This window comes from Phacochoerus africanus, chromosome 15 (assembly GCF_016906955.1).
Source record: "Phacochoerus africanus isolate WHEZ1 chromosome 15, ROS_Pafr_v1, whole genome shotgun sequence".
In the NCBI taxonomy this organism is placed as follows: Eukaryota; Metazoa; Chordata; class Mammalia; order Artiodactyla; family Suidae; genus Phacochoerus; species Phacochoerus africanus.
Genome location: NC_062558.1, coordinates 71,037,671 through 71,057,400, shown reverse-complemented (window position 1 = coordinate 71,057,400; position 19,730 = coordinate 71,037,671). Strand labels below are relative to the sequence as shown.

At 38.2% G+C, this 19,730-nt stretch overlaps 1 protein-coding gene across 1 annotated transcript in view; it reads right to left on the bottom strand.

The window, feature by feature from the left end:
- LRRTM3 (leucine rich repeat transmembrane neuronal 3) overlaps nt 1–4,055 on the bottom strand; it is a 170,803-nt gene extending 166,748 nt beyond the window's left edge. The window contains exons 1-2 of the mRNA XM_047761435.1: nt 3,499–4,055; nt 1,616–3,147 (exon numbers count right to left, since the gene is read on the bottom strand). Of these exons, the coding sequence (XP_047617391.1) occupies nt 1,616–3,147; nt 3,499–3,502 (1,536 nt within the window). The 5' untranslated portion in view covers nt 3,503–4,055. The remainder of the gene's footprint in view (nt 1–1,615; nt 3,148–3,498) is intronic.
- Nucleotides 4,056–19,730: the final 15,675 nt, after the last annotated feature.

Below are 19,730 nucleotides of genomic sequence, written 5' to 3'. Positions count from 1 at the left end.
ATGCTGGTAAAAATAGCCATTTACTTTTTCCTTTTTGCTGCAGCGATTCTGTTTTGAAAGAACAGGAACATGGTTAAAGATGTAGGGCTTGGCAAGCCAAATTAAATGAAACAGTCTCAATGTTACAATTCCCGATTTTTGCTCCCATTAAAATTGTTCACTTTGGAGGATGAAAGAGGATACAGACTAAAGACATTTTTCTAAAACCTAAACCATTGGTGGTCAAATTACTTAAATCCAGAAACTGTGATATTTGTGCTGCAGTCAATAAACTTTCACCATCGACATAAAAACATGCATGCAGCTTGCAGATTGCCAACAGGGTCTGTACAGAATCATACTGATGAATGGAGTTCACAATACAGATGAACACAGGGACACTGTAACGTCAACAAGAGGGACGCAAAAGACAACTGCCATGGGGTTGGTCCTTTTTTCCTGTAAGATTTATTTTATTAAGGTGTTATCAAAATTATCCTGTTCACTGAGGCTGCTGGTGGAAAGCATGCCTTGGAATGTGTTCTCTGTACACCTCTGAACGAAGTGTCAGTCATCAGGGGACTGGTGTGTGTGCAGGGCATATAGTGAAACACAACAGGACAGACTGACAAATCTCAAACAGAAGAACAGATAGAGCTTATGATTCTCTACATTAGGGTCATTAAAAGAGCTGGAAAGAGCAATTCTGGTCAGCTTCCAACCACATGCACTTAGCAAGCTGCATTCCCATTTATGAGCCTCATCTCTGAAAACTCCTTAAGGTGAGGAGCATTGGAGAAATTTGCCTCCTCGAATTTGTCGTGTGCCTATTTGTTTATTTATTTTATTTATTTATTTACTTATTTTGGAAATGTGGAGGCCAGAAGAAGTTGACAGTGAACCATCCACTCTGATTTTACAGAGCTGAGTCTCAGAGACAAGGCTTTCAGCCTAAAACCTATTTTTTACCATCTCCTCACATTTCGCAGTTGTCTACTTGCAGCATTTTAACCCTTCACCGGTTTTCACTAGGCTTGCTTTATTGTAATTCAAACACCTCTGGAAGCTGCTCCTGGTGCTGCTTTAACAGAGCACCATTTTTTGATAGTTTCCTGCAGTTTTCTGTTTAAGGCATTATTTTAAGGTTGTCTCTAAATGTTCCTATAATCAATCATCTCCTAGACTAGGTTCAAGCTCCAAGCACCTGGGATCATTTACTTTTTCCTCAATTTACCAATGAACTGCAAACCTTCCAGAACTATAAATTTGGTCCTACCAGAGGGAGACTAACAGCAGATGTGAGGGATTACTTATGAAAGAAGTTTTATCTTAAAACAAGTGTGACATCAATAGAACCAATAAAGGGTCTTATACAATAGGCATTATACTAAACCAGAGTTCAAGTTTCACATTGATTGTGGTATTTAAATTTCAGTGGGTTAATTATGTATGAAAGGAAAATGACCAGTATTCTGAACGTTACTAAAACGGACAGGGAAGGACCTTGCCAGTGAAGTGAGAGGGAGAGGGCTGAGGAGAGGAAAGGGGACCGCGTTCCCTTTATAGTCCCCAGAGTTCAATAAAGCACCACTTATTTCCCAGCTTTTAAGAGGGCTTTTATCACAATGGTTCATACCTCACACTCCCTGGAGCCTGATTTGTTATAGGTGCAGGGTCCCGTCCCATTCAGCAGCATCTCGCTGGTCTCCGTGTTGGTGGGTTTATAATCTACATAAAATTCCTGGGTGCTGGGAGTCATTTGCTTTAGGGACTGCCTTTTCTTTTTCCTGTGCCTTCGCATGAGGGAGCGCTGCTGCAGCTGCTTCATGCTGGCAGGGTACCGCTTCCAGGACACGTAGATAACGAGCAGGATGACGAGCACAGACAGGAAAAGGGCCACACTCCCTGCGATGATTTTATGGAAAGAGATGTGCTCGGCGTCAGCATCTGTCTCTGGCCCAGGCTCTGTGGCTCCCACTGTGGGGGGCAGAGGGGGCTTGCTTTCATGCTTCGGCCTGGGGAGCTTGGGCTTAAATGTGGGCTTGGGGAGGGCCCTGGCCAGGTCAAACCTCTCCGTGGTACTTTTGCCACAGATGCTGTAGTTCTTTACTGCATCGATCACATTGACTCCTTGCAGCTCTTTGGGACTGGCACAGATGATTGTATTCTCCCTCAGTCCTTTAAAACTTTTCAGCCAGTTGACCAGGGAACAGATATTCCTGCTGCATTCCCATATATTCCCAGCGAGACTGATGTCATTGAGAGATATCCAAGAATCCAGAATCTCTTGACCAATAAATGTGAGCTTGTTGGAATCCAGGTTGAGGCGCTGCAGATTCGGGACACACTGGAAAACACTAGGTCCACTAAAAGCTTCGATCTCATTGCCTGATAAATCAAGCCTTTGTAATGAGCTCCAGGTCCAGGACATGGTCTGTCCTATGACACTGATTTTATTCCACTGCAAGTAAAGGTTCTGAAGGCTCACCAACCTAGGAAAAAGGGCCAGATTGAGCTTCGAAAATTGATTGTGCTCCAGGTGAAGTTCTTTGAGTCTGATCATGCCAGCAAAGACATTCCTGGCTAAACTTCGGATCCGGTTATAGCCCAGGTCCAAAAGTTCCAGGTTGCGGCAGTCTTGGAATATTCGCACTGGAATGGTTCGCAGGGAGTTAGACCGTAAATGTAAACTCAGCAGCTTTCTTAAGCCCCGAAACTGTTCAGATCCCAGGGAATGCAGCTGATTATAGGACAGGTCCAAGTTCCGTAAATTTGTCACCGGTCTGAAGGTATTGTTGAGAAAATAGGAGATCCTGTTGGAACTCAGGATCAACTCTTTGAGTCTGCGGATTCCATTAAAAGCATTCTCGTCAATATTGCTGATATGGTTATGGTCAAGGTACAGCCAGGTGAGCTGGTTGAGCCCTTTGAATTGATTATACTTGAGTTTTTGAAGGCTGTTATAGCGAAGGGACAAACCTAAGCAACCAGCAGATATACTTGAGGGTATCTCCTGTAATTTCTGAGATTCACAATATACCATTTTGCCTTCACACCGACAGCCCTTGGGGCATCCTCGTTCGGCAGAAGAGAGCATTGTCAGTAAGACAGTGGGGGCTATAACCAGTGCTACAGCTGATCCGCTCAGTAGCCTAATTACATTGAAACCTGGAAACAAAAACAACTTAGAAAAGTTATCCCCCCAAAAAAGAATTCATTGGTTTTTTAATCAAGCAAAAAGAAGCATGTATTTTCTTTCTCTCTTTTTTTTTTTAAGACATGTAAATCTAGATAACCACATTTAATATCACCAAATATCATTTCCTGGTAATTTAAAGAGAATTGTCTTTAGGCTTTTTTTTTTTTTTAATAGTTAAGCAAGGAAACATGTCCACTAAGCAATTGAATTTATAGTCTTAGGGCAGAGCAAGGTAATCTCTACAAGAATTAAAGCAGAATTCATATATAGACTAGAGGATTTTTTTTTTTTAAGAAAAGAAGAAAAATGACAAAACATACCCATCCTTTGTATTGTTCAAAGGTCGTCCTTAGGTCTTTTGCTTTGGCTTAAGGGGCCACTTGCATGACAGCCCCTGTCAGCTGCACTGTAGTGAGTCAGGGCTTGCTGACACCCAGGAAGAAAAATTGGACCCCTTGGGAGATGGACCGATTTTGGAACATTATTCTTTGCCAGCCACGCAGAACACTCCAAGAACAAATAAATCCCAACACCGCATTCGCAGCAAAACCTCAAAATCTTCCTAGGTAATAGGATCTTCATGGATATTACGTTTTTGCATCTTTACAGGTTTTTTTTTGGGGGGGGTTAAAAAAAAAACAAAAAACTGGCTTCTACAATTTCTTCTTAACGGAGAACATGATATATTCCTCCAGGCAATGTGAGGCTACCTGAGCTGCCACATCTGTATTCCATAGCCCGGCATTTCTGGTGACGAGCACCCAGTTCAGTTCAGCCACAGAGCTGCGTTGGAACCCAGAAGGCAGGAGAGCCCCGTACCGCACACACGCTCAGCTCACTTCTGCAGACTGTCATTCTGAAAGCTGCTCGGACTGTTGCTTTGGTTTCAGTGAATGCAGTCTTATGTAAAGCTGCCCCCAGTGGTGAAGAACATTATGGGCATGTGCAGAAATGTCTCTCTTTTATCTTGCAAATGAGCAGGCTCTCTGCTAGAAAATGAATGATTCTTTTGGGTGGCTCAATCGGAACCGAGCGGTCACCATAATCAATAACTAGCAACATTTGCTGTAATTCCCCGGTCTTGTTTGACAATTTGGCAACGTCTTTATTGTCTGCATCCACTTAATAGCTAAACATGTGCTGCCCGGAGTTTTTCTGGAGCTTGACATTAAGTTCACAGACCGAATGTCAATTTTTCTTAACCTCAACATAGGCTTTGAACTGAAATGTATAATATGACTTATTGAGCTTTTCACGGAGGAGCATTAACTGCCTGCCCATTCGACCTCTTGGAGTCACAGTGATTATATTATTCAAGGTGTCTCAGGATGCTAGAGCACGTACATTTTGGAATAGAGAGGATAACTCATGACATGGAAACTAATGTGTCCAGCAACCTTTTTGGTTTTCCCACAAAGGAAATAATTGGTTTAATGGCTTATGACTTGGCTTGTTGTTGGTTGCTGTCATTTTTTTTTAATTAGATGAGGAAAACTATTTTTCGTGTGAGCACAAGATTCGAGAGATCATTTGGTTCAGTTTATTGATGCTGCTGCTATTTATTACACTAATAATATTTACTGAGCACTTCCTAAGTGCTTTGAACAGGCTATCTTGTTTTATCTCTAAACAATATTATGATGTAAGTCCTGATATAAACTTCATTTTAAAGATGAGGAAACTGAGACTTGGAGAGGTAACTTGTCAAGGTCCTATAGCAAGTACATGCCAGACCTGAGATTCAAAACCATCTCTCTCTTATGCTTCAACCTCTAACCGCTAGATGATCCTACTTCAAGAACATTGTTATCCTCATTTTAATGTGAGTCAAATGAAAATTAGCCTGATTAAGGCATTGTGGCAGGGAAGCTATAATAAAATAGGATTCTCAATTTCTAGAGTGGATTTGCATAAACTTCTTTGGTATGAGTCTTCTAAAGAAGTATTACAAAAACTAAAGAGAAGCAGCTTAGTCTAGTGATTCAGAGCATGGACTTTTGCATCTAGGTTCAAATCCTCCTTAAATTTACCACCTCTGTTACCTTGACTAAGTTACTTATCTTCCCTTTGCATTTTACAAAATGGGCGTAATAACAAAATTGCATTTCATGGAGGGTTTGAGAATTGTCATCTTAATATCTGTAGTACTTAGACTAGTCTGTGGCACATAATAAACTTGTATTAGCTGTCAATTGATTAATATGATTAACTTTGCTGTATTTGTTGGTATTGCATGTTGTTTAGTATTGGATATTGTCTATACTGACTGTCAACTCACAAGGAACTACTTTTTTATATTGAATATCTTTACATTGTTTACAATGGATTTCTGAGAGACTTGCGGTCCTGCCATCTTTGATGAGAATATTTAAAATGAACCCTAATTGAAATGAATGCTTTATTGTTCTCTTCCCCAAAGCAGACTATGATAACATCTGCCCCATACAGAAAACCATTTTGTTTAAAAGTAAGTGGTCATTTTGTTTAAAAAAATTAGTTTACCTTGTTAGTCTTTGTTAGGCAAATTGGCTGTGGAAAATCCTGATGAGCTTTCATATTCTCTAAGGATGAAAAGTTTGGTAACAGTCAGGATAATCGAAAGGGGTCCCATAAAGATAGTCCAAAGAAAGTCACCAACTCCTTAGACAGTATGCCATTAATAGGGCAGTGTTTTCTCCCAAATTATTCATGCTGTGAATGGATATAATACCCTAGAGAGCTTGTTAAATAGATACATTTCCCGATCCCTCCTCCAAGATTCTGATTCAAGGGGTCGGAAGAAGTCACACTTATCAACAGATTTTGATGGTCAAGTAGGTTTAAGAAATGCCCTGTAAGGGAATAAATAAAAATAATAAATTTTCTCCTAGAAGGAAGAGAGGACATATAACTCTATGACTATGTGATATGCATTCTATGAGGAGAAAAAACTATGTTTCCCTAAAACCTGCAATAGCACTTGGCACATTACAGATGCTCAATAAATATCTATTGAGTGAATCCATTTTTATGGGGGTTACAAGTACATTTGATATAGGACACATTGGTTATGTAATACAAGTCTTGTGTACATGGGATATATCCCTGCAGAGTTCCTTGGTCAATGAGATTGGATACAATTTTGGAGAAAGTGTTCTTAAAAAATGTGTGTGAAAAGGCACCATGCTGGAAAGTGGAAATTCTCAGATGGTCAGCAAGTGATCGTCACTTTTCATGTAGACATCTCATCTTCATAGCTAAACTATAAATTTTATGAGAATGGCAAATATGGTTTTGAATTTCCCTTTGGCATATTACAATTTTTATCATCTACCATCCCAAATAGGGCTTGACAACTTGTATCTAATAAAAAAGACTAAAGGGAATCATGTTTATCACCCCTTAATCATCTCTCTGTTGCTTGAAAACCTCTGATTTTTCTCTTCACCATTCCTGCTTCTCCTTGGGAAGTGGCCATCAAGATGTCTGTTTTGCTTATTAGCCTCAAGGAGCTCTTCTAGGGTGGCTGGAGACTCCATCAATTTTGTGTTTCTTACTCTTCTCTCATTCCCTGACAAAAGCACAGATGAGCCCGCTGGGGAGATAATTCTCTCACTTTGCTTTTCCTGAAAGAAATCTTCTTGGATTAATTATGGTGAATAATGTGTGCTGCTGTGTTACATACCTCGTCCTTAGTTTTCAGACATTTTCCTGGTGCTTTGGCTTCGGATTTTATCTTGCTCAATAGTTCTCACATCACATTCACCTTTGGATCTCAAAATTTGTATTTTCTCTTAATACTGACTCTTGATCTTTTCTTCAATAGTAATCAGTAGCCATTCTTGGACTGGGTCTGATGCCAGGCCCTCTAAGAGGCCCCTGCATTGGCACGGGTCTATCAGCCAGCATCACCACCAGACCTGTCCTGGTTCAAGGTAATGAGGAGCCTGAGGAGGGAAGGCCATCCATGAGGCTAGATGAAAAATTCAAAAAATAAATTAGTGCCATCCTAAACCAGTCTGAATACTTGAAGCTACAGAAATCACTCCAAAGACATAAAGTAATTTCTCAAAAGAAAAAACAAATTCTTATATTCTAAAAGATTTTAGTAACTCACTGGTATACTTTTATTTTTTTGTCTTTTTGCCTTTTCTAGGGCTGCACCCGCAGCATATGGAGGTTCCCAGGCTAGGGGTCTAATCAGAGCTGTAGCCATCAACCTACTCCAGAGGCACAGCAACGCCAGATCCGAGCTGCATCCGTGACTTACACCACAGCTCACAGCAATGCCAGATCCCACTGAGCGAGGCCAGGTGTCAAACCCGCCATCTCATGGTTCCTAGTTGGAATGGTTAACCACTGAACCACGATGCGAACTCCACTGGTATACTTTTAATTGTTTATTCTCCTCTTACTTGTTGACTACAGCAAGATGATTATTTCTTATTTGCCTTTCAAAAGAAGCAAAATTATACTACATTATGTCTTTAGCAAATTCTTTTGCACTTATCACTACATACAGAACAACCATAAACTACCTGACAAGTTTAATTGCCCTAACGAATTTAGGGCCTTAATCATTTATATACTTATATGAAACATAGTGTCATGTATCTAGAGACTTTTTTTTTTTAATTGCACTTCCAGTACTTCAAATAGCTTAACATATTTTGTTTAAATTGGGTAAATAAATCCAATCTCAGTTATAGAATGCCAAACTCCAGTCCAATATAAATTGAATTGCCAAATATAAATTGTGAAAAATCAGAACTTAAAATGGATGTATATCTTAGCAGTGGGTTGATCTCAGAGATTTCATTCATTTAATAGTTTGGGTACCGACTATATCCTTTGTGTTCCAGACACTTAGAGTACATCAGTGGACAAAACAGATATCTAAGTTTACATTCTGAAGGGGTACAGGAAAAAATAAACATAATATTAGGTAGTATATACTATAGAAAAAAGAAAGGTAAGAAAGATAGTGAAGATGAGGAGTGCAAGGGGTGAGATGGATTGCACATAAATAGAATGATTAGGGCCACTAAGAAAGTGGCTTGAGCACTTCTTGAAGGAAATGAGATTGTTGACCTTAGCTATATATGGGGAGTGGCTGGTGCAAAGGCCCTCAGGTGGGAGCAAATAATATTTTCAATGAATAGCAAAGAGGCCAGTCAGTCTAGAGTGGAGAAATGAGGGAGAGGATAATTGGAGATGAAGTTGGAGAGGGAATAGAGTCTAAAGACACAAGAGTAAAGGCAGGTAAGCCTGTAAGAAGGTCAATCTAGGACAGAAATGATGGTGGCTTGGGCCAGTATGGTAGCAGTAGAAGTGAGAATTGGTTAGATTCTAGATTTATATTTAGGTAAAACCAACAGGAATTTTCTAATGGATGAGAAGTGGAGATATGAGATAAAGGGAGAAATTAAAGATGACTGCTAGTTTTAGGGGCTAAGCCACTAGAGGAATGGTGAAGACATCAACTGCTTCTATAGGTCAAGTTTGGGGAATAACATCAAGAGATTGACAGACTTGAATTATGTTTGAATTTGGTTCTCAATTTTCTTCAATTTTATGAGACTTTAATTTTTGCAAACATCTTGATATTAGACCTCAAAGTACTATGGTATACTTTTAAATATTTTATAAAATGATTAGCAAAAGTAAGCACTAAACAATAGCCACATGGATTGCTATTCAGATGGCCTACACAGAGGCAATTATCTGTGCATATGGTCTTGGAGGGACAATGGACCAAAGCTTTGATAAAAATTACATAAAGACCAGATATGGGAATATTTGGACTAAGAGCTTTAAGAGATAAACTTGGTATGTCCAAAATGTTTTTCTAAAATAATTTAGAGAATGACATATACTTTTTATTGCATATGTTGGTTAACATTTAGAATTTGGAACTGATTCTGGCCAGTCTTGTTAGGGTCTCAGTTCGATTATCTAGTGCTCATAAAACCTGTGCTATGAATCTCTAAAGTTTTTAATTTAGGATCAACTTCCATAATTTGTGTGTAAATACATTGTAGAGTATAAAGTGCTATAAAATATTTTGGAAGTCAGAGTTCCTATGAGAAAATTAATTTTTCTTTGAATTCTGTCTAGGTTCTCTGGTCATGAGCACGTACTGAAACAAATATATATCAAAGGTCACTTGCATGGCCAAGGACAGAGTCAAAAATTACCAAGATTATAAAAAATTTCTTCAGTATTCCCTTTCCACTACAATTTTAATACTGCAACCATTTATTATAGACTGTACATCATTGACATTCTGTGTTCTAAATCATAAAGTGCTTTCACCAATAAGTGCATGGAATCTAGGTGTTGCAAAGAGCTTGTTTTTGACTCACTTACCCTATCATGTAATAAGATTGATAGAATGCTATCATAGAATCCCTACGACTGTGAAGATTATATTCTTCATTTCTATTTGGTTAGAGTACTCATATGCATTTATACATTTATAACTATATTTTGCTCTTCCATCAAGGCATTAACATGTCTCTGAAATATCGTGGTTTCGATCTACTTGCTTCAAGGGCTCCATTAAAAGCCCTGTCTGGTCACATATGGTTATGAGGGAATATCTCTGATGTAGATAAATGGATGAAGAAATTTCTAAGTCTGACCATCAAAGTGCTTTCTGTGTCCTTTTGGAATGAGGCAAATTCAAATGAATGAGACCTACAAGGTTATCCAACATATCTCCCTCCCCCTCCCCTAAAGATACTTTTATGCTACAGCATCAGTCCATATTCTCAGGCTTTACTGCATTCCTCATTGTTACTTCCTGCAGAGGTAGCCCTAAACTAAACTTGGGAATAGGGAAAAAATAAACTCTTAAAGTGTAACATTTATTGGTGGATTTATGAAGATTGAAAAGACTACTTGACTTTGGGGAAATAACTGGTTTAATTTTTTTAGTGGAAATTTAAGAACATCACAAGAGTAGAGAGCATAGTATAATTAATATTAGCATTTATCAGTGTTTTACTAATTTATTCCACCTATCCCCACCTTCCTTTACACACACATACATCTTTTTTTTTTTTTTCTTTCTGGAGTATTTTTAAAAGCAAATCTCAGAAATCATGTCATTTCACATATATATGTCTTTTCTAACCAATAAAGACTTTTAATTTAACCATCTTACATTATTACAATTAACATGTTTAATAATAAGTCCTTAAGGCTGGTTATGGTCAAGATTTAAGCAAAGCCCATATATTTGCATTTGATTTTCATGTTTCTGAAGTTTCTTTAAGTTTTTAATGCCATCAATTTATTGGGAGGTACTGGGTCATTTGGATTGTAGCTTGCCCCACATTTCACATTCAGTTGATTTTTTTCTTCAGTGTCATTTAACTTGCAAGTATTAAGTTTTAATGGCATATGCCCTGAACAAGAGTCCATTCATTAATTTAAGAAGAATATCCAGTTTCAAATCAATATTTGGGGCAGCTATTTACTCTTGATAGTAAATTTAAGACTTGCAGAGCTTTTGAATCAGATGACATTTAGATCTTGAAGGAAAATATGTATGTCTATTTTGTGGTATTTAAACTACCAAGGAATTCGGTAATAGGTCACACGGCAAGTTTGGGAGCAGGAATTTGTATTAAAGTGTCAGGGAGTTCCTGTCATGGTGCAGTGGAAACAAACCCAATTAGGAACCATGAGGCTGCAGGTTCGATCCCTGACCTCTCTCAGTGGTTAAGGATCCGGCATTGCCATGAGCTGTGGTGGAGGTCACAAGCGAGTCTTAGATCTGGTGTTGCTATGGCTCTGGTGTAGGCCAGTAGCTGTAGCTCCAATTTGACCCCTAGCCTGGGAACCTCCATATGCCACAGGTGTAGCCCTAAAAAGACAAAAGATTAAAAAAATATATTAAAGTGTCATGAGTCTGTGTTCTTTTAATATTCATATTTACTAGTATTTCTGTTCTTCACTTTTCACTATACTTGCCTTTTTGCCTGAGTCAGCAAAACAATTATTTGATATCATTCCTTCCTCAACCAACCTGCTAATTTTTGTGTTAATATTGGGATATTCTTGAAGTCCCATTGGGGCTCAGTGGTAATGAACCCGACTAGGATCCATGAGAATGCGAGTTCAATCCCTGGCCTCGGTCAGTGGATTAAGGATCCTCTGTTGCTGTGAGCTGTGGTGTAGGTCATAGATCCACCCTGAATCTGACATTGCTGTGGCTGTGGTGTAGGCTGGCAGCTCCAGCTCTGATTTGACCCCTAGCCTGGGAACTTATATGCTACAGGTGTATCCCGCAAAAAAAAGGAGGGGTGGATATTCTTCTAACAGGCTCAAAAATTACTATTCATTTGTAGTCATTTATATTGAGATAAATCAGTTTTTTAACTTTTCACTTGTAACAAATTCCATGAAGAAACATGTGGCACCAGAGACACACTGTAAAAATTATAGTCCCATGTATAGTCCCAAACTTATTTCTCACAATAGAACAAAGGAGTTTTAGAGAAACTATAAAAGTCTCTTAACCAGATTTGCACCTTCATATTTGATGTTTTACTTTGCATTCCTCTGTAGCTTTGCTTTCAATATAAAATCATATTCTTTAAATGGTCTAATAAACATTTTGCTATATTGCTTCACATATATTGTGTTGTACAAGATTTTTTTTTAAAGAAAAATTTCTGTCTTAGTCAGTTGGGCTGCTGTAATAGAACATGATAGATTGGGTAGCTTATAAACTACAGAAGCTTATTTCTCACAGTTCTAGAAGCTGGGAAGTCCAAGGTCACAATGTGGTCAGATTCTATGTCTGGTGAGGGCCTTCTTCCTGGCTCATAGACTGCTATCTTCTCTCTGGAACTTAACATAGTATAAGTGGCAAGGAAGACCTCAGGGGCCTCCTTTACAGGGGCACCTATCCTATTTACCAAATTACCTCCTAAAGACTCCACCTTCAAATAGCATTGTGTCAGGGATTAGGTTTCAACCTATGATTTATTGTAGAGGAGGGGGCACAAATATTCAGGTCATTTTGTATTGTAGTATTTAAGCATTATGTACCATAGTTTCAATAGGTACACTAGTATATTTTTAAATTGACCTTCTTGACAAATATATCAGCATTAAGAATTAAAGCCCTCCCAACCACCAGGTGGGAAAAGATAATATAAATCTTGATTTGAAAAAAAAGAAAAAATAAAGCATAACATGCCACTGGTTAGCTCTATTTTTGTTTCTGGAACATTGCTTAATTTTTAAAAAATTTTGTGCTCCAGACCTACCCTAAGAGATATTAAACTTCTGATAGAAAAGAAATTCTGCATAGGTTAGCAGTGTAGTGGCAGAGAATAGGAGCTGTGGGTCCTTATATTACACTGAAATATTTCAGTCTATTTGGGGACTCTTAAACTGGGCTGGAGAACCCTTCTCTGTGTTGAACATGTGTAATCCTGATGGAAAACTATTTCCCTTAAGAGTGTGGGGAATGTTTAGGAGTCTTTGTGGCTAACAGCAGAGCCCCCATGTGGCAAAGTTGTGATTCAGGCAGAAACTGTCTGAGTCCCTAGAAGCAAATGCCATGCATCTCTAATAAAAATAAAATTTCTTTATCTGGTACTAGATTGAGGATTTGTTTATTCAACAAATATTTATCAAGCTCTTATACTGTTCTTGGTATTGGGAATGCAAGAGTGAATAAGACCCAGGGTTTTCCATCAGAGGACTTGCATTCTAGCTGGGGAGATAGTCAAAAATAAACATCATCGGCACCCATTACAATGCCAGCTCGAGATTAGTGCCTTGAAGAAAAAATAACAGAGTTTATGGGCTGGCAACAGTTTGATGGAGTGGTCAGAGAGCCCCTTTCTGAGGACTTCACATTTGAGAGCCAGCAGAAAGCAACTTCTGCGACTCCGTGTCCCTTTAGATGTAATCTCCCTGGGGGATTTTCACTAATCACCACCTACACTTTTACACTGTGCACTGTTGCTGCTTCGCCTCTGAAACGTCAACCCAAGAATGGACATAGTCTCTTTTTGGAACAAGTGGCACAGCTGAAAGCTGAGATAACATTTGAAGACTTTTTTTTCTAATTAAGAAACTTAGGCGATAAAGAGAACAAACTTAGCAACATCACTCATACAGTGAGTCTTAGAGTTGGCTTTCTTAGACCCAGTTTTCTGATTGAGGGTTAGACTCAGGGATATTTGCTCCATCAGATGTGATTCCACCTACTCGAAGACTGTCACAGGCCTTACAACTCATATCTCATCTTCACACAGTAAACCCACTGTTTAAATAAGACTTCTGCACGTGCAAGTCAGTGAGCAGCCTCTCTTCCAAGTACCTCCTTCCCTCTCCCTCAGTGATTTTCTTTCATCTCCAATACTTTGTCCCCACGTCCCTGTGGGTGACCCAGAACTTTGAGAGATTTTTTTCCACTTATCAACAAGTGAATTCTATGGTATAAGCTTACAATGGTTTGTAGTATTAGCCTTCTCAGTGACCTTGAAATTTAATAGGTAACTCCAAGAAAAGGAACATTAAGGTATAGGAGAACTGAATTTTATGTACATAGTTTGAAAAGCAAATATGAGAAAAAGATTTGTATTGAAAACATCCATACTTGCTTTTCCTTTTTAGCTTCTTCACCAATCTCTCTGTTTTAGAGTCAGTCGTTTTATTTTGGCCACTATTTCCTTCTCATAATATTTCTGAATTTTGTTGATATCTCCATTTCTTGCTATTATCATTGAAAATTTAGTATCTCCTCTCTCTCACTTCCCTACTCCCCATGTTAATATAGTATTAAATACACGGACAGTATTTAACTTAAGATTTCTCCGTAAGCAACAGTGTTGTTGGATTAAGTGGTATACTAGATTGTGCTTCCATTCTCATTCAACCTTTTGTTTTTCTTATAGTTAAGAAACAGTCCCATTCTCTCTCTCCCCTCTTCTATTAAATTTGCTTAGTTTTGTCTGGTAGATGTTTTTCACAATATTTAAAAAGATTTGTTGGAGTTCCCTTTGCGGTGCAGTGGAAACAAATCTGACTAGTATCTATGAGGATACAGGTTTGATCCTTGGCCTTGCTCAGTGGGTTAAGGATCTGGCATTGCCATGAGCTGTGGTGTAGATTGCAGACTCAGCTCAGATCCTGTGTTGCTGTGGCTGTGGTGTAGGCCGGCAGCTACAGCTCTGATTCAACCCTTAGCCTGGGAACTTCCATATGCTGCAGGTGCAGCCCTAAAAAGCACCCCACCCCCCAAAAAAGATTTGTCATTTGTCATTTTCCCAATACTGCAGCACTCCATTTCTCCATTAGCCTATGGTGATATCCCCTGTTTCCTGGATTATATATTCATTTTCTTAGTTTATCATTCATTCTGTTGATGCATATTCACTAGTAGATTCCTAAGATAGGGTGCATGTGAAATAAAAATCTTATGTCTGAATTTTTAAAAATTTAACTTTACTGAGTAATAGATTGGCTGTATACATAATTCACAATCGGAAGTCATTTTCCCTCAGAATCTTTAAGCCATTGCTCTACTGTGTTCTCACACCTTCTCTTCCTGGTGAGAATCAGATGCTATTTTGATTCCTACTCTTTTGTGTATAATCTCTTATTTACTTTCTGGAACCTTTTATTATACTTTATTTACCCTGGTATTTGGAAATTATGTGAGGGTGTAGTTTGGTTTGGGCATATAAAATAAATGCTACAGAAATTCCCGTCATGGCTCAGTGAAAATGAATCTGACTAGTATCCATGAGGATGAAGGTTCAATCCCTGGCCTTACTCAGTGGCTTAAGGCCCCGGCATTGCTGTCAGCTGTAGTGTAGGTCGCAGACTTGGCTCAGATCCCACATTGCTGTGGCTGTGGTGGAGGCCAGCGGCTACAGCTCTGGTTTGACCCCTAGCCTGGGAACCTCCGTATGCCATGGGTGCGGCCCTAAAAAGACAAAAAATAAAAGAAAAAAAAGGGGGGAAAAAGGCTCACACAGCGGAAATTTATTTCTCCCAGTTTTTTGAGGCTGAAAATCTGAGATCCGGGTGTTGGCATATTTGGGTTTTGGGTGAGGTCCCTCTTCCTCGTACTCAGATGGATGGATTCTTGCTGTATACTCACATGGCAGAGAGAGAGAGAGATCTCTGTTTTCTGATAATGGTACTAAACCTGTTCGTGAAGGCTCAACCTTCATGACGTAATTATCTCCCCAAGGCTCCACTTCCAAATACCGTCACTTTCAGAATCAGGGCCTCAACATATGAATTTGTGGGGGAGAGGGGGAACTCAAGCATTCAGTTCATGTCACATAGTCTCTCGGTTTCTTGGGTTGAAGGTGGGGATCTGGCAATCATTCTCCATGAAGACTTTAAACCAGTCCCCATATTTTCAGTGGACCCCCCCCCCACCACCGCCCCGGAGGCTTTCAAGATTTTGCTGTAACGTGTAGGGTCTCCCTTCAGCAAGTATGTAGGTAGTTTCCTTGACTCAATTCATTTCTTACATATTCTTTGTTTTCCAAAAATTTGTAGAAATTTTTCATCCATTCTTACCTCGTCTTTATCCTTGTTTATATTCATTTGTCATCACATGAGTTTTGAGGAGGATGAGGTAATAAACTGTAATGCATCAGCCATATTTAAGGTATAATTTTTCTCATGACAGATTTCAGGCATGACAGGTGATCACAGGGGTGTGGGAACGAAACTGGCAAGGTTTATAAGCCAGGAATGTAAGCCAGGATGGTAGCCTAAGGGTAGACAGGAAAGCGGAAGTCTTTACTTATAAAAGGGAGCTGCTTTCCTCCTTGAGGCTCTTATTTACCTTTAACCAGCATCATTATAAGGTCTTTTACTTTGTACTTATTTCTCTATACAATATTTTAAGTCAGAAGAAACTTGGCTATATTGTACTTATTTGTGGCTTCCTTGGCTATGTAATGCAGTGTGCGCCTGCTATTATTCTGTTGTCTCTTCTGTGTGTCTCTGTTGAAGTGTCCTTCCATTTGTTCATTCATTTCTGAACTTTGACTCATCACTTCTCTGAGGTTTCTTCCATATCCTCCTTTTAGCCCAGATCAACTTGTTCATTTCTGCAAGCCAGGAGCCTTCAAAAGTGCTAGGAAAATACATATATATTTTAATACCATTTTGGGGTTTATATTTTGCTATGGCTCTTGAGTGAATATATTTGGTAGAAATAGAATGACTTTTGGGATTTCATGTTCATTTAAGCTAAAATTTCTCTAGAATTTTATATTTTTTATTTATTGTAACTGCTTGCAAATTTATACATTTTCAGTGTCTATAAATGTGTGTAATTTGCCTGATCCCAGTGTTTCCTCAAAAGAATGAGTTTATAATTTTATAATGAAATGTTGATAATAGGGTTGTATGTATATGTTTTCTCAGGAAATGAACTATAGCCTGAATTGAAATATGGATTTGTTTCCCCACTTTTTTGTGTCAAAATTTTGTTTCAATGATTATTATCACTTATACTTTAGAATGAATTTTCAAATTGAAAAATACATACTTTATTCTTTTCAAATTTATTTTTGTGACTTCATAGTAAAAAAAATAGAAAAACTTGAACTTAATATAGAGGTATATAGTAGTATGTGTGTGTATTTATACCTCTAAGAAGTAGAGCTTTCAAATAAATATATTATTTCAGCTAGGAAATAATTTATTTATGACCCAAATTTGTATCTTCTTATAACCCAATAGGGACCTATATTCAAAAACTAGTAATAAGTATCATATAGGCATGTAAGTTAGTTATTTAATTCACTGGCTGTGTTTAAGACCAGACTTTAAAGGCAACAGTCTACATTATTTCTGTATTTTTTCATTTTTATAATATTGATTTAAAATCATGAAAATATTTTTTACTTGGTATATATTACTTTCAATCTTGATGATTTTCTACTGAGGTACTCTAGGTTTCTGCTTAGAGAAACCAAAACAATTCAACATACCATTCCACGTTTAGACAATTAGTCCTAATTCTTAAGCTTTGAAGGTTTTCTGTCGATACTTCTAAAAGGCTTGAGAGGTTTTACATAATTTTAAGTGGCTTATAAGCTTTGTAAGTTAAACTTGGAAAATATTGTAGTAATACCAAGTAATAATGATATAAAGGCTTAGAGAATCATAGAATCAGAAAGGATTTTGAGATTATTTTGTCCAGTCTACATTTTACATATCAGAAAACTGAAACCCAGAGAGATAAAGTAACTGGCTCTAGTCCCATGTGACACAGATACAGGATCTTAGTGTGAAATTTAGATCTTTTGTCTCTAGTGTGTTTTTTATAACCATTCTGTCTTCTTTGTATCCAAACCAAAGTTTTTGTACCAGGTGAAAAACAATAGCAGGTATTAAAAGGTAACTTGTTACCTAGCCTCATGTATAGATTTATCCAGACAACTAAGATTTAAAATCTATTCTGTTAGAAGTGAAACACATGTTTTAAACAATTCTTTGTTTCCTTTCCTTTATAAAAGTAATATATATTTACTATAAAACATAGGGACCAGGGTTTCACCATTCGAAGTTTGGGAATTATATGAACTATACCAATTTTGGCAATTACACAAATTTTTTCATTAACTTGAATTTAATTCCTTCGTCCACATCACATTCCTTGATGTAGCAGAAGCAATTATTTTAAATCCCTTCTACTGTTGGACACTTAGTTTATAGACAATCTTTATTGACATTGAATCATTGGGGCTCACCTTCACTTAAGTCACTGAAATGTGTAAACTGTTGGCTCTGAAAAGGAAAGGAAGCACTGATATTCTGATACAGTCTCTCTCCCACATGGCTGACATAATCTTTGAAATAGTGAGTTATCCCCTGCCACAAGACAAGGTAAACGGAAAAGAATTATTGCTTGCTTTTTTTTTTTTTTTGTCTTTTGTTGTTGTAGTTGTTGTTGTTGCTGTTGCTATTTCTTGGGCCGCTCCCGCGGCATATGGAGGTTCCCAGGCTAGGGGTCTAATCGGAGCTGTAGCTGCCGGCCTACGCCAGAGCCACAGCAACGCGGGATCCGAGCCGCGTCTGCAACCTACACCACAGCTCAGGGCAACGCCGGATCGTTAACCCACTGACAAGGGCAGGGGCCGAACCCGCAACCTCATGGTTCCTAGTCGGATTCGTTAACCACTGCGCCACGACGGGAACTCCTGCTTTTTTTTTTATTTTGATGAGTCTTCAGCAGAATGACCCAAAGGTCGACTCCACCATGGTCTTACTACTTTCCTCAAACAGTACCATCAGTTTGGTACTGTTATTGTTTTGCTTAAATCCCTTGAATAGCTCAGTGTCACCTCCAGTTAAACAGCAGACTCATCTTCATGACACACAAGATTCTTCTGATTTGATTTATTTTGTTGTTAGATAAAGCCAAACAATCAGCTGTCTAGAAAAGCATGAACCTTATTGGAGAGGGATCATAGCTTCTTTTTAGTGCTGGGCACATGCTGTTCTCCATGTGTATTACCTGTCTTGTGTTCACCTCTGTTCTGCTTCAAAGCTCCAGTGTTATTCATGGTACTTGCTTCCTATGTAGTTTGTTTGCCATGATATCTTCAGTGCCTACACGCTACCTCATGATGAAACCATATTGAAAATCAGCTTATTCTTCAGTATTTCTCAGTTTAAAATTATGGTGAAGGCAAGTCTGATGCTTTTGTAAAATGCCAGCTCATAGGTTGCTATCTGGTTATGAGTTGGTTGTTCTTGAATAAAGTGATCACCTTGAGTCTAATCAGATGGCATGGAGGATTGAGAGTCTTGGTAGAATTGGCAGAGTCATGGTGTATAAAACTCGGCAGGTGCTTCGGATGGGGCCAATTACAGTTATGAAAGACAATGAATGAAATCTGATTCCGAGTAAACTTTAAGCTATCTTTTTGTCATTATTTCCACTTACTGTATAATACGCTGTGCAATCTACAATCCAATCACATCAAAGTGTACCATTCTCTGAACAATCTACGTGCTTTGCCTTACATCTGTGTTTACAGTGTTCTCTCTTATAGGAGTAGCCTCCCCCCACACCTATTGGGTGAAATTGTCTATGAGATCAAAGCCATAATCTCCATAAAACCTTCTCGAGGAATTTTGGTGACTTCCACATAAGCACTTTTGTGTTATATACCATATACATATGGCATATAAATACATTGTATCGTAATTGTTTATATGTAAATTTTCCCAACAGACTATCCTTTAAATTCAGAGATGGTAGAATATCAGTCCTCTTTAAATAGCTACATATTCAGTATATGTTTGTTAAAAGGAAAAAAAAATCAAGATGATTCAAGGAAAGATACTCCTATGATAATGAAGGACCACTGGAAGGAGAAGGGTTGCTGATTCACAAGTCTATGTTACCCAAGATATGCTCATTTATAAGGGAAATGTATGTACTAGGTATAACAAACACTCAAAATTTGGGTCCGCAAGCTAGAATACTGGTTTATCTTTCACCATTTGTGATCTGTATTCAATAAAAAAGTGCTGCAGATGGATTTTTATTGCTCTCTCA